Source organism: Haliotis rufescens, unplaced genomic scaffold (genome assembly GCF_023055435.1).
Source record: "Haliotis rufescens isolate VD_foot unplaced genomic scaffold, xgHalRufe1.0.p SCAF_13, whole genome shotgun sequence".
Taxonomy (NCBI): Eukaryota; Metazoa; Mollusca; class Gastropoda; order Lepetellida; family Haliotidae; genus Haliotis; species Haliotis rufescens.
This window is the reverse complement of record NW_025963813.1, coordinates 11059326-11073652: the sequence shown is the minus strand read 5'-3', so window position 1 is coordinate 11073652 and position 14327 is coordinate 11059326. Positions and strand designations below refer to the sequence as shown.

Genomic DNA, 14327 nt, shown 5'->3' with positions numbered 1-14327 from the left:
TCTATATATCTCATTATATTCAGTTCTTAGAAAAGACAAATAACCATTTAATATTTTTTAAGTCATATTTTTCCAAGGCATTTGCAAACAAAAGGTCTGCTGAAAATGTTAAACACTTTTGAAGAATGTTTAAGGAGAACGGAGTATTCTAAGAAAACATATCGTTAATTAACCATACAAATAGAAATAATGGGCGATAGATTCATAATACGTAAATTATGTCTCGTTACCTCTATATAATCTGAGGTTGCACTCACGTGATTCATATTTTATCATGATTCAAATCAGATTTCCGTGGGTGCAGAAGGGCATTGAAATGTTGGGAATGTCACATTTCGCGTGCCGCGTGCAAAGGCGGAAGTGACGACACGGAAGTGGCGATTTCCATTTATGGTTGCTCGTACATCTATCAGTCAAAGCGAAGAAAATCTTGACAAACACGCAATAAAGGACATTTTCGGAAACAATTTGACCACTTGTCGGTCAGAATAACTAAGACGGGTGAGTATGTTTATCTGTGTTAAAAACACCACACGTTTGAGTGATTGAGGCACACTTTTATCAACCAGTCGACAGCTTCAAACTTTCATCTTTAGCACCAGTTTGTTTTGACGCGATTCAAAAACCGTGTCGCGTCGACCCTAAAGTCTGTGCTTCCCCTGCTCAAACTAATCATAGCATTTGTAAGCCATGAGCCTTTGTGCATCTATTTTTTTCAGTTGCATGCAAGGCGTGGGTCATGGAATGTGGTATCGGGAAGTGTTGTTTAGTTAACCGGGTTATCCAAACACGTGCATGTAATTTCGTGATATGAGATTACTCACCACCGACTCGTCCCAAGTATGGATTACGGATGTCCTGTGCTTAAAACGCTGGATGTTCTTGTTGTTTTTTAACTGGGAAAACAAATAAGCAACATTTATCAGACATTGTTTTGACGGGAGTAGTGCACTTTATTGGGCACCTGTGAAGATCCGGGGTAGAATAGGTCTTCAGCAACCCATGCTTGCCGTAAAATGTGACTATGCTTGTCGTAAGAGGCGACTAACGGGATCGGGTGGTCAGGCTCTCTGACTTGGTTGATGCATGTCATTGTTCCCAATTGAGTGGACCGATGCTCATGATATCAATCACTAGATTGTCTGGTCCAGACTCGATTATTTACAGTCCGCTGTCATATAGCTGGAATAGAGCTAAGTGTGGCGTTAAACAACTAATAAACAAATCGGGTGGGTGGTCAGGCTCTCTGACTTGGTTGATGCATATCAACGTATCCTAATTGTGTGGAATGATAGTCATGACGTCAACCATTGGATTGTCTGGTCCAAACTAGATTATTTACAGACGGACGTGATATGTCTGGAATATTGCTGAGTGCAGCTTTAAACATCAAATAAACAAAAAAAAACCTTTTTCAAATCCAATTTGCGCTGTGGGTACTTGAACGCGCCTCGCCGGCTCACTGGCTTGGCTAATTAATGTGTGAATTAGGCGACACTCTACCACTGGACAACATGTAATGATATTGTAATCAGTGGTTGTTTAACGGGTCATTAGCACCCCCTTAACATGCATGCGCAAGTAAGTAAACAATGAATTGCACATGCGTGTGGCATCAAGCTCAGCCCTCCCATTCATGTTTTCTTGAAGCCACATCCGCCATTGTTTATATCAACATGCAGAGCTCCAGATAATCTGCGTATCTGCGTGAAATACGCATCAGAAATGCAGAAATACGCAGTAAAGTAAAATCCAAGCGTATCAAATACGCAACGAACATTACAGATACGCTACAAATATAAAACTTGTGCGTATCATCAAAATATTGTGAAGTAACCCTGCGTATTCGATTAGCAAATCAGCAACTTATTTTGAAATTATAAACGGGCATTCCGTCAACCTTGCCAAACTCCACGATGACAGTTACATCATGATCATTTGCCATCACACTTTCTTGTGGAAGTATCATGGTATTTTTGAGTCCTATAAAGCTCTCAAACCCACACGACACCAGTTTGCAGGGACTAGATGAATAGTGTTTTTAAATATTTAACTTAAATACCCACATGTGTAAAAACTAGTGGGTAACAGAAATTTGTATACCCAGATAGAATTACTGATACCCAATGATTTTAAAATGCGTGGGTAAAATGCCCACAACACCAAAGCTTATCTGGAGCTCTGAACATGACGAACCAATCGAGCACTGGTATGGTGTTTGAGCTTGTGTGGTTGTGCTCGGGCTGTGCCCGGTAAACATGGTAAACTGCATTGTTTCCGTTTTGACAGTTGTTGGTAAATATAATTTTAGACATTTATCATATTTATCCTTTACTATTTAGATCAGATTGTGAGATATTAGACCTCTAGCCTAACAAAACTGGAAGTACATAATTTTGGGCTTTCCTGGGTGCATTTATTTTGGATTTCGATTTCAAATATGGAACTTGCATTGCCAGCTTGAAGCAAGTTGAATGAGTTAATTTACATTAGGCAACACCCTACCACTGGCACTATCACAGATATTTATGCTTTTGTATCTTGTCATCGTTTTGTCTGCTTTGATGCACATGTTCGGTAGACATTTTTCTGTCCCAGAAACTTAAAATTAGATGAGTGTTGTACGGATTTACCCCACATTAAGAGGTGATTGAGCCAACTCTAACCCTAATTCACAATTACCAGTCCCATAATTGACCAACAAGTATGATGATATTGATGAATTACATGCATTTACTTATCAATGAAAGGCTCTGCTTTACTTGTCTACAAAGTCAATGTTTTTGGTGTGGTGAAGATCAAAATTTGATCATCCAAAACTGGCTCCCACAGCAGATATTACTTGGGTGAGATGAAATGAAATGACATCACTAATGGCTCTGCTACTGAAGCTGCCCGTTAGAATAGGTCTTCAGCAACCAATACTTGCCGTAAAAGGCGACTATGCTTGTCGTAAAAGGCGACTTACAGGATCAGGTGGTCAGGCTCGCTGACTTGGTTGATACATGATCCCAATTGCGTGGATCGATGCTCATGATGTCAATCACTGGATTGTCTGGTCCAGACTCGATTATTTTACAGACCGCCATCATATAGCTGGAATATTGCTGAGTGCGGCGATAAACAACAAACAAACAAAACAAACAAAAAACTGAAGCTGCTAGGTGTACTTTTACACTTAAGACACTGCTCATTACTGTCTACAAACTGAAAAAGTTGGAAGAATGATGTTGGATGATAAAAATTTTTTTACCCTCATGTCTTTTGATATCAAATATATCAACACTCGTTGATAAAAGTGGAAAAACTCCTCGGCAAGCCTCTGAGTTTTTCCGCTTTTATCAACTTGTGTTGATATATTTGATATCAAAAGACACTCGGGTGAGATTCTCTATGTAATAATAATGATAAATGATTGCCCCAGGAATACAATTATTACAGTCAATTTACATGATGTCAATCACTGGATTGTCTGGTCCAGACTCGAATATGATGACATGCATCAACAGTCAGCAAACCTGTCCACCGGATCCTGTTACTTGGCTCCTATGACAAGCATAGTCGCCTCTTACAGCATGCATAGGTTGCTGAAGACCTACTCTCTTCCAAGGTCAAGTCCAACTGATTTGGGAGGGGCATGGTTTCTAGGTCTGTTGGCACGATACCCTAGCTCATGGGTTTCACCTAAGTGGTAAAGGTCTAAGACGTGCCTTCCTCCCACATTAAGCTGATATAACTGGAATACTGTTCAAAGCGGTGATAAACCCAACTCACTCACTTTAACATGTTTGACTGATTTTGCTACATGTGTGGCTTTTGCTTGATAGCTTTAGAAACAAAATATTTTCAAGACTGGTCTAGAGGACTAGTGTCAGCCTTATTTCAGAGTTGTACTGACACAATCTTGACATTTTCTGTCAGTTTTATTTAGTTCAGATTTAACATGTTTAAAGGAACAAGGAAGCATTGAGAACTGGTTCAGAACTCTTGCCCTCTAGTGCTCTTAGTCAAAGAGGACTACCACTATTGGCCATTTAACATCTTCCCGAGGCAAGGGAGTTAACTGAATATAAAAGTCAATTTTCCATACTTGCCGAACTAGGCTGGAATTATGGAGTTATATTTTGGTTGGACTAAAGAGTCTATGCATAGTCCAATCCAAATTGCGCAATGAAATTGACATCCGGTTCGTGAACTGCAGTGTAGATTTTGGTCAGTTGCCGTATTTGCAAAGCATGAGTACTGCCAACTCGGTGTCAACAGATATTTTCCAAATCTTTTCATGTTTCTATTCAAGGTGCTCACATGATTTAATGTACTTTGCGAAATAAGACCCATTTTACCCGTTTTACCACAATATAGGTTTTGATTATTATCAGATTTTCTTGACTTGGTGATGCCATTTTGTTTGAAGCAGATGCAAGTGATTTGAGAGGTGGAATTTGATTGGTAAACAGGAGGGACACAGCAGCGACATAGCAGCGACATAATAGCAACTGGTGGCGCTTCAATTAAGACCAGAAATTCCAGCCTATTTCGGCAAGGTTGGAAACTGGACTTTTACAGTCAGTTATCTCCCTTTCCTCGGGAAGATGACTATTTATTTTTCCTCAGCACAATTTATCAGTCTCGGGCAGGCAGACTTGCATGGATTTTTCAGGCTGCATTTTGAGCATTGTGGACTCAGGAATTGCCAGCACGGGCTGTACGATGACGCAGGTTACATCAAACTATATTCCCCTTGCGATAAGCCTACAAGTTCTAAAACAAACTTACTTCCGAACTTAACCAGCTTGAAAATAACATCCCACATGCTCCATGCATTTAGTCTCTTGATCTTTGTTTACAGTAGAAGATGTCATACCAGCAAGGATTGGAGCGTGACTTTGCTCAGATGCATGTACAGGACAGAGGGGGTATCCATCTACCACCTGCCCTCGCCCCCAAGCCCAAACCCTACAACCCTGCCCCAGCGCCATACCGACCTGCCCCGGGACAGCAGAAAGGTGAGATGGTAACCATGGTAACAAGCACCTGATCACCTGGGATCAGGTGGTCAGGCTCGTTGACTTGGTCAATGCATGTCATCGTATCCAAATCGCGTAGATTGATGCTAATGATGTTAATCATTGGATTGTCTCGTCAGACTTGATTATTTACAGACTGCCATCATACAGCTAGAATATTGCTGAGGGTTAAACAACAAACAAAAAGAATATTACATACTATTGCCATTATCATTTTCCACTCAGAACTGCCTGTTTATTCGCGTGTGAAGTTTTTATTTCAATAAAATCAGTACTAGTACAGCTAACAATTATGAACAAGCTTTAACTTGCGATCCAGTTTTGATATAATGAACGTTCTGTCATTAATAAAATAAATATGACTGTTGTTAGCACATGCCCATGTGTGGAAGTTTTCTTCCGTTGCTCTGTTTATGATCATTCGTATTACCGACTATTAATTGTAAGCTGGGCTCTGATTGGATGAAACGAACGACTTCCGGAGAATTCCATCGATAGTAACGAATGACGTCCTGTGTCTGAGATTAGTTATTCTGTTGCCCAAACACATATATGGAAATATAAAGGATGCGATTCAAAGCGCCATCTGGCCACATTCTATTTTTAGCAATGGGAATTTCCAGGTTTTGATTTATTTTCGTCTGAACATCGTAAGCAGGCTATTAGCTTTGAATAGTTTTTTATTTTATGGTCTTAATACAAAATTAAGTATATCACAATTTGTGCGTGCAAAACATGCATGCAAAATATTTTTTGCATGTTTATATGATTTTAATGTGTGAAGACTGTATACATGATCATAAGCATGAAAAGAGCGCTTGTTGTACCAAAAACTTATTGTGAATCACTTGCTGGTCATGTTTCAGCAGGCCAGGCAGCATTCAGACAAGTGTATCATGATGGTGAGGACTTCCCTCCTCCCCCTCCCCAGACAGGCTACTCAGAGGAACATGCCTACCCACCCCCTCCACCCCCGGAACAGGTGAGGGGCTACATGTATCAACAACCACTCGATGACTTCCCTCCCCCACCTCCACCACAAGCATCTCAAGGCTACGAATACAGGGACAACCAGTATGGCGGGGGACCAAAGACTGCCAACTACATGAACCAAGTGGGGTATCGGGATTCCCCAGGACCCTACAACGAATACGGATCTTCCCCAGGAGCATATTCTAGGGGCCCCGAGGGTCGCAACTCGCCCTACATGTCGGGGCAGAGCAACTACGCAAATGTTAACGTAGTCTCGGGCAAACATGACTATGGACGAGCTTCCCCCAGCACTTTCCGAGCTGAGCCTGCTCAGGGGCGACAAGATCGTCCAGTCCCTGGACCACAGGTGCCCTCTTCTTCGGAACAGTTGGTCAGTACTGTGGCTCCCTCTGAGAAGGAGGCTGAGGTAGATGCACTCACAAGTCTCCTCATGCAGAGCATGGAGTCCTCCGGCGATCCAGACTACTTTGGTAAATATTTCTTCAACATTTTCTCCTTAATCATACTGATAAAGTAACAGACGGCATCTGTGGTCTAGTGGTAGGGCGTCCGCCTGGAGAGCCGAAGGTCTGGGGTTTGATCCCCGGTTGCGTCATCATCAAAATATGTTAAAAGATGGTACTTGTTGTTACCCTGTCTGGTGCTCTGCATTAAGGGGCTGAAACAAGGACTGGTCGGCTCGGAGTCAGTATACTGTGTCTGAGTGGGATGTTCATGTTAAACTGCGGCATGGTATCTCAGTGAGCTAGCACTATAAATCGACATCAGTCCGGATTTACAAGCAACCACACACATACATGCATGCACGTCGCTATATAAGTGCAATAATCTTGGACGCGACGTTAAACCCTATTTCACCTCATCTGATTGAGTAACTAAGTGATTGGAGGTGTGCAGTATTACAGGTATATTGGTATATTAGGTATACTAGGATATGAAATACAAATGAATACGTATCCGTCGATAGAATTTGGCATTGATCCTATAGTCCTTGCCAAGGTGCCCAATATAAGGTATCATAAGGACAAGTAGAAATTTGCCTTTTTTGAGGGTTTTGAAATATGTTATCATTAAAAGGACCAGTGGGATAAAACTGTTTGTTTCTATCGCTGGACTATTTATTATCATCATCATCATTATTGTTTATAGTGCATCTTGATACATTGTTATTAAGCTTTGATTAAATGATGACATTGTTTACCAGGAATGTGCTCCAAATGCAGCAAGAAAGTTTTGGGAGAAATCAACGGGTGCAAGGCCATGGACCAGGTGTTCCACATCAACTGCTTCACCTGTGTCAGCTGCAGTAAGTAGATACCTCACAGTATTCTCAGGATCATGATGATCTGCCATCATCAATGAATACATACGGGACCAGTGATGATCCGGGTAGAATAGGTCTTCAGCAACCCATGCTTTCCATGATAGGTGACTGTGTTTGTCGTAAGAGGCTACTAACGAGATCGGGTAGTCAGACTCGCTGATTTGGTTGATGCATGTCATTGCATCCAAATTGCGTAGATTGATGCTCATGATATCAATCACTGGATTGTTTGGTCCAGACTCGATTATTTACAGACTGCCGTCATATAGCTGGAATATTGCTGAGTGCGGCGTTAAACAACAAATAAACAAAGAATACATACGGTTGCTATGCAGCATGATGCAGTGTTATCTCTAGTTTTATCCAATGAATTAAGGGGGCAGGGATCGGGAGCAATGGTGCTCCTGTCGCCTAAAGTATCACAATTCGCTGTGCAGAGTTGCGTCTCCTAGTCATGCCAGAAACCTTTTGTTGTTGGTTTGAAGCCATCACATATGTAGCTGTTATACAGCAGGTATATGTAGCATGAAGCTGGAAGTTCTTTATTTGGTAATATTTACTGACATTTGCTCAAGACTTGGGCCGAATATCTGCTTCTGAGCTTTTATCCTAAATTATCAATTTCTCTTTCAGACCTGAAACTGCAGGGCAAATCCTTCTTTGCTCTTGAGAATAAGCCATACTGTGAAGTCTGTTATATGGTGGGTGTTGTCAGTTTCAGTGTTTAATGCTTGTATCACATGGCACTTATCAAGCTTATCACACTCTAAAAGGCTTACCTGTGAAAATAGAGGCAACTAGGCTTGTCGTAAGAGGCGACTAATGGGATTGGGTGGTCAGGCTTGCTGACTTGTTTGATGGATGTCATTGTTTCCTAATAACGTAGATCAATGCTCATGATATCAATCACTGGATTTTTTACTGACTGCTGTCATATAGCTGGAATATTGCTTAGTGCAGCGTTAAACAACAAACAAACAAACAAACAGTCAGCTGTGTACCAGCTGAAAGTGGGTTTTTCTTACAGATATGAATTCATTTTGTTAGTCGAAACCACATCAATCTAAGATGTCTGAAATATTGCCGAGTAGTGTGGCATTAAACAAACCTTAAAATGATAGGTTATCCTTTTGCATGTTACATTCTGTTTTGTTTCTGGGGTGGTGGGGTAGCCTAGTGGTTAAAGACCTGGGTTCGATTCCGAAGTTGGGTACAATGTGTGAAGCCCATTTTCTGGTGTCCCCCGCCGTGATATTGCTGGAATATTGCTAAAAGTGGCGTAAAACCATACTCACTCACTATTTTGTTGACCCGTGAAGATTCCGGGGTAGAAGGGGTCTTCAGCAACCCATGCTTGCCGTAAAAGGTGACAATGCTTGTCGTAAAAGGCGACTAACGGGATTGGGTGATCAGGCTCGCTGACTTGGTTAATGCATGTCATCGGTCCCAATTGCGTGGATCGATGCTCATGATATCAATCACTGGATTATCTGGTCCAGACTCGATTATTTACAGACCGCCGCCATATAGCTGGAAGATTGCTGAGTGCGGCGTTAAACAACAAACCAGCAAACCAACACTATTTTGTTTCTTGGTTTAGTGCTACATGTATAAGGTAACATTTCACAAATGTAGAATTTGATGTGCATTTCTTTTCCATATTATTTATATTAAAGGAAGAAACACGACAATGACAATGTAACCCTGCTAGCTGATATTTGAGGGCACGGGTGGGCCGGTCATCAGAGGCACTCCAGAGACATTTTCAGCAAAAAATAAAAAATAGTCTTGGTTCTCAGGCACTGACCACATCATCATAAAGTTCATTGTATGTTTTGTTTTTGTTTCCATTTTCAATCCTTTTTGTGCATTGTGTTTAAGCATTTAGTTTTTTATATTTTTTTGAAAATGGAAATATAAAAAAACATGTGGCAGACTTTATGATGAGGTGGGTGGTGCCTGAGGACCAAGGCTATTATTTTTTTGCCTAATAAAGCAGTATTTGTGTTTTTTGTGCTGATATCCATATGTTTTCTTTCAGAATACTCTGGAGAAATGTTCTATCTGTTCGAAGCCAATCACTGACAGGGTGAGTCCTGCACTGCACGAGCATTAGTTTGAGGATAGCTAGAATACTGAGCCTCAAGAATTCAATATATAAATACAGGGCTGATTACTCATTTTGCTCTAAATTTAAGGGGGACATGGGTGGCCTAGACGTCTAAGGTGTCAATGATGATATCCCCGAAAAAAATGATTGTGGGTTCAATTCCTGGTTTGCCCCGATCATGTTTCTAGGTTTGTCAGGGGCATGGTTGGCCAAGTCGTCTGAGGAGCTGTGCAGAGTTGCGTCCCTTGGGCACAAACCTCTCATTGTGGGTTGGAGTCCCGGTTTGTCCCATTATGTTTCTAGGTTTGTCAGCACCATACCCGTGCTGGTGGGTTTCACTGAAGTGGTAAATCTCTGAGACCTGCATCACTTTGGGCTTTCCTCCCACATTAAGATGACACGCTGTGATATAACTAGAATACTGTTAAAAGCGGCATTAAACCCAACTCACTCACTCACTCTAGGTTTGTCAGCACCACCTGTGTGCATTCCCATGGTTTTTGTTTAAGAGATCAGTTAATACCATGGGCCTTGATATGATAGGCTGCTGTTATATATGTGCTGTGATCTCATAACCCGTGAAGATCTGGGGTAGAATAGGTCTTCAGCAACCCATGCTTGCCATAAAAGGCGACTATGCTTGTCGTAAGAGGCGACTAACGGGATTGGGAGGTCAGGCTCGCTGACTTGGTTGATGCATGTCATCGTTTCTCAATTGCGTGTATCGATGCTCATGATGTCAATCTCTTGATTGTCTGGTCCAGACTCGATTATTTACAGACCGCCATCATATGACTGGAATATTTCTGAGTGCGGCCTTAAACAACAAACATAACAAACAAAACTAACAAAAACGGGATTGTGTGGTCACACAAGATTTGAATCTCTGTGAAGGTTCAATCCCCGACTGCGTCATACCAAAAGATGTTAAAAGATGGTACTTGTTGTTACCCTGTCTGGCGCTCGGCATTAAGGGGCTAAAACAAGGACTGGTCGGCTCAGAGTCAGTATACTGTGTCTGAGTGGGGTATTCATGTTAAACTGCGGCATGGTATCTCAGTGAGCTAGCACTATAAGTCGGCATCAGTCCGGACTAGTACAAGCAGCAACAAACACACACACACGTACATGCACGTCGCTATATAAGTGCAATAATCTTGGACGCGACGTAAAACCCAATTTCACCTCACCTCACCTATGACGGTACAAGGCCAAAAAGCTCATTCTTGAAGCCCCTCATCATATCATGATTGAAACTATTGCAAACATTGAATATGGGCACATATAAAAAGATTTCATAATTTTCTTCCATTCCAGCTACTGAGAGCAACTGGCAAGCCATACCATCCCGACTGCTTCGTGTGTGTGGTTTGTGGGAAGAGTCTAGACGGTGTCCCCTTCACAGTCGACGCAACAAACCAGATACATTGCATCGAGGACTTCCACAAGTGAGAGACGTTTTCTGGGAGTATTGACACCTTTCTTTATGTAGTCATGAGATTATCAATTAGATGAATGTAAAGTTGGGAAAATTTGAAATTTATATTTTCATGTGTTGGAAGCAGGGGTCCAGAAAATTTAAATCCTAATCGGACGTTTGTATGTAGCATATTTTTGTACGACTTTTCACACACATTACAAGTTGTTACGTATTCATAATATGATGAAATAAACACCGATATTCTTGTTGTTTTATTTACATACATAAATATAAATATGAATAACAAACAACCATATTTACAACTTTTCCCGTATCATCTATTGGCTGATGGGTTGTGATATCTTAGTGATCGATGTGTGATGTTTTTCTCTTCTTGTGAAGTCATTTTATTGTTGGGCACCTTAAAAATCTGTTTTTGTTATTGATATATCAAGTGTTTTAAACAAATCTCATCTTTTCCAGGAAGTTTGCCCCCCGTTGCTGCAGCTGTCAGTTGCCTATAATGCCAGAGACTGGACAAGATGAAACCGTGAGGATTGTTGCCATGGACAAGAGTTTCCATGTCGACTGCTACAGATGCGAGGTGAGAACCAAGAGGAAGATCTCACTCGTACTTTTTGTGGGGGCACAGGTGGCCTAGTCATCTAATGCGCCAGAGTTGCATTCCTTGGGCACGCCAGAAAACTAGGATCGTGGGTGCGAATCCTGGTTCGCCCTGATTATGTTTCCAGGTTTGTCAGCACCATACCCGTGCTCCTGGGTTTCACCGAAGTGGTAAACGTCTGAGAAATGCACCACTTCAGGTTTTGCTCTCACATTAAACTGACACTCTAATACACCTGGAGTACTGTTCAAAGCAACATTGGGGGGCATGGGTGGTCGAGTCGTCTAAGGCGCCGCGATTCGCTGTGCAGAGTTGCGTCCCTTGGGCACGCCAGAAACCTATGATTGTGGGTTCGAATCCCTCTTCGCCCCAATTATGTTTCTAGGTTTGTCAGCACCATACCCGTGCTCGTGGGTTTCACCGAAGTGGTAAACGTCTGAGACCTGCATCACTTCGGGCTTTCCTCCCACATTAAGCTGACACGCTGTGATATAACTGGAATACTGTTAAAAGCGGCGTTAAACCCAACTCACTCACTCACTCACTCACTCACTCATACTTTTGTGCTTTTTTCCAGGACTGTGGAATGCAGCTGTCCTCCGAGGCTGAAGGGCGGGGCTGCTACCCCCTGGACGACCACATCCTGTGTAAAAACTGTAACGCCAAACGCATTCAGCAGATGACTACAAAGATGGCCACTGAGCTATAAGCATCAAACAGCCAGAACAGGCTGAACACCAGGTTAAAACGTTTTCTGACGAAAACATCTCGGAACTTCAACCTTGATGTCCAAAAGTTTTCAAAGGGACGTAGTAAAAAGAAATAATCTAAATTGAAAACATTGGGCTCATGAAATGTTCTTTGAAAGCAAGGGGGACGCTGGAATTCTTGAGGTTTTCTCTTGTGGTACTGGGTGCCATTCCACAAAGTTGTCATAGCTCTGAGACCCTAGTAACACCAATACTTAAACATAGATCTCCAGTCATTGTGCTCAGATTCCTTTGTGGATGGGGGCCCTGGGACCCGTTCCACAAAGCAATCTTAGCCCTACAACTGTCGTAAGCCTATGTTTAAGTATGGGGGTTACGATCATCTTACCGCTAAGATCGCTTTGTGGAACCGGGCCCTGGAAACTAGGGACCCACTAAAGGGTACAAAGGGACCCCTTGACTTTCTGGCTTAATTTCAAAAACTGGTTTCGAGTCTATTTTTTTAATAAGGCACAAATAAGAGACAAATAGGAAAGTCATTTCAAATCTTACCTGTCATCTTTGTATTTCATGTTAATAAATACAAGGAATATATTTCCACTGTATTGACTTCATGAAGATGAAAGTTTGACTTGTATACAGGACAAGAATATCCGACAATATTTGAGAAGTCTGCAATTGTCAAATTGGATACCATGTTCGACATAACCACCCTGCTCAAAATAATGGCCTCCAACTTGTTTCAGAAACACAATTTTAGGTGTTATCAAGAGAAAAAGTATACAGAATAAAGAGCAACTGAAAACAAATTGGAATAAGAATTTTTTAAAGACCAGTGTAAGATATTCCTGCTTGAACAAAATATAATTGTTTACTGTTTACATTTTCTGTCAGTTCATTCAGCTCTATTTGAAGCAAAATTGATACATTAAGAACTGTTTAGTAGTCTTAGGTAAGCGGATTAGCATGAATTTCGAAGGCTTCTTTAATAACAGCCTGTCCAAGGGTTCAGATTATTTTCTGGGACATTGGCAGATTGTCATCCAGTATGTCAGAAGAAACCAAATGTGCTAGGTCAATAATTGATAAAATAATCAAAGTGTCCATACGCCATTTGTCTCAAGCAGACTCAGTGCTATCATTGGCGTGTTTGTTTCACCATCAGGTGCAGCATATGTGGAATATGGTATCTCTACTCATTATTTCTTGGTATGCATATTACCAAACATTTGATGCAATATGATGTATTATTGTGATAGCTCCAGCCGCTGTGCTTGTGACTTACATGTATTTATTCTTAGTCATGCCATACGCAAAATGAAAGCTTTGCTGTAGTTTGTAGTTTCATTGTCCGTTCACATATGTTTACTGCTGCAAGTGTATTGAAGTTATATTTCTGTTGATATGTGAGCCTTGGAAGCTATTGTATTACATGTTTAATTTTAAGTATGAGCTTGCAAGAGTTACTTCCCTTTACATTAAAAAGAATTTAGGTTTTTGTATTGAAATACTTTAATCATGTTAACAGGCTATAAAAATGGAAAAAATATGTATATGTTTAGTGGATGAAATCATCAAGTATTAAAAGAAAGGTGTTTAGTCAATATTGATAAGCAAAGGCATCTGTGGGAGTTACAATTTCTAGATTAAGCGACATTCTGGAATTTAAGCTAGCAGACAAGTGAAGTGGTGATTCAAACATACCGTACTCGACGAAATAAGCGCCCCGCTCTAATAAGCGCCCACGGCGATATTTGCTAATATATTGGCTAGTGAACAATCCCAATTAGCACCCTTTCCGATTGATCAATGTACACAAAACTTATTTACTCGCCTATAATAATACGCACTCGTGTGTTATATGCACCCTTAATTATGGGCAATTAAATTAAACCACGAAATTTTTCTTTCAACTCTGTTTTTATCCACCAAAATAATATTCTAATAAGAGCCCCCTATTTCTAATTTTGAGAGCGCCCTGGGCGCTTATTACGTCAAATACGGTATTGGGAATACAGACTGACCGATAGGAGTCCCCCTAAAAAAAAATATAGAATCTTTTAAAAAAAATATGATATGCTGTTGGTGGAGTTTCCTGAGGCTGACTATGTGTATAGT

At 41.1% G+C, this 14327-nt stretch overlaps 1 protein-coding gene across 2 annotated transcripts; it reads left to right on the top strand.

The window, feature by feature from the left end:
• The first annotated feature begins 364 nt into the window (after nt 1–364).
• Nucleotides 365–13741, top strand: LOC124139081 (lipoma-preferred partner homolog). Of its 2 annotated transcripts, none has more exons than XM_046506084.2 (9): nt 365–501; nt 4850–5006; nt 5897–6490; nt 7225–7326; nt 7978–8045; nt 9386–9433; nt 10772–10902; nt 11358–11478; nt 12077–13741. In XM_046506084.2, the coding sequence occupies exons 2-9, from the start codon at nt 4856–4858 to the stop codon at nt 12206–12208; spliced, it is 1347 nt and encodes a 448-aa protein (XP_046362040.1). In that variant the 5' UTR covers nt 365–501; nt 4850–4855; the 3' UTR covers nt 12209–13741. The 2 variants fall into 2 exon arrangements, with proteins under 2 accessions (XP_046362040.1, XP_046362039.1); XM_046506083.2 differs by having other exon boundaries at nt 5894–6490.
• Nucleotides 13742–14327: the final 586 nt, after the last annotated feature.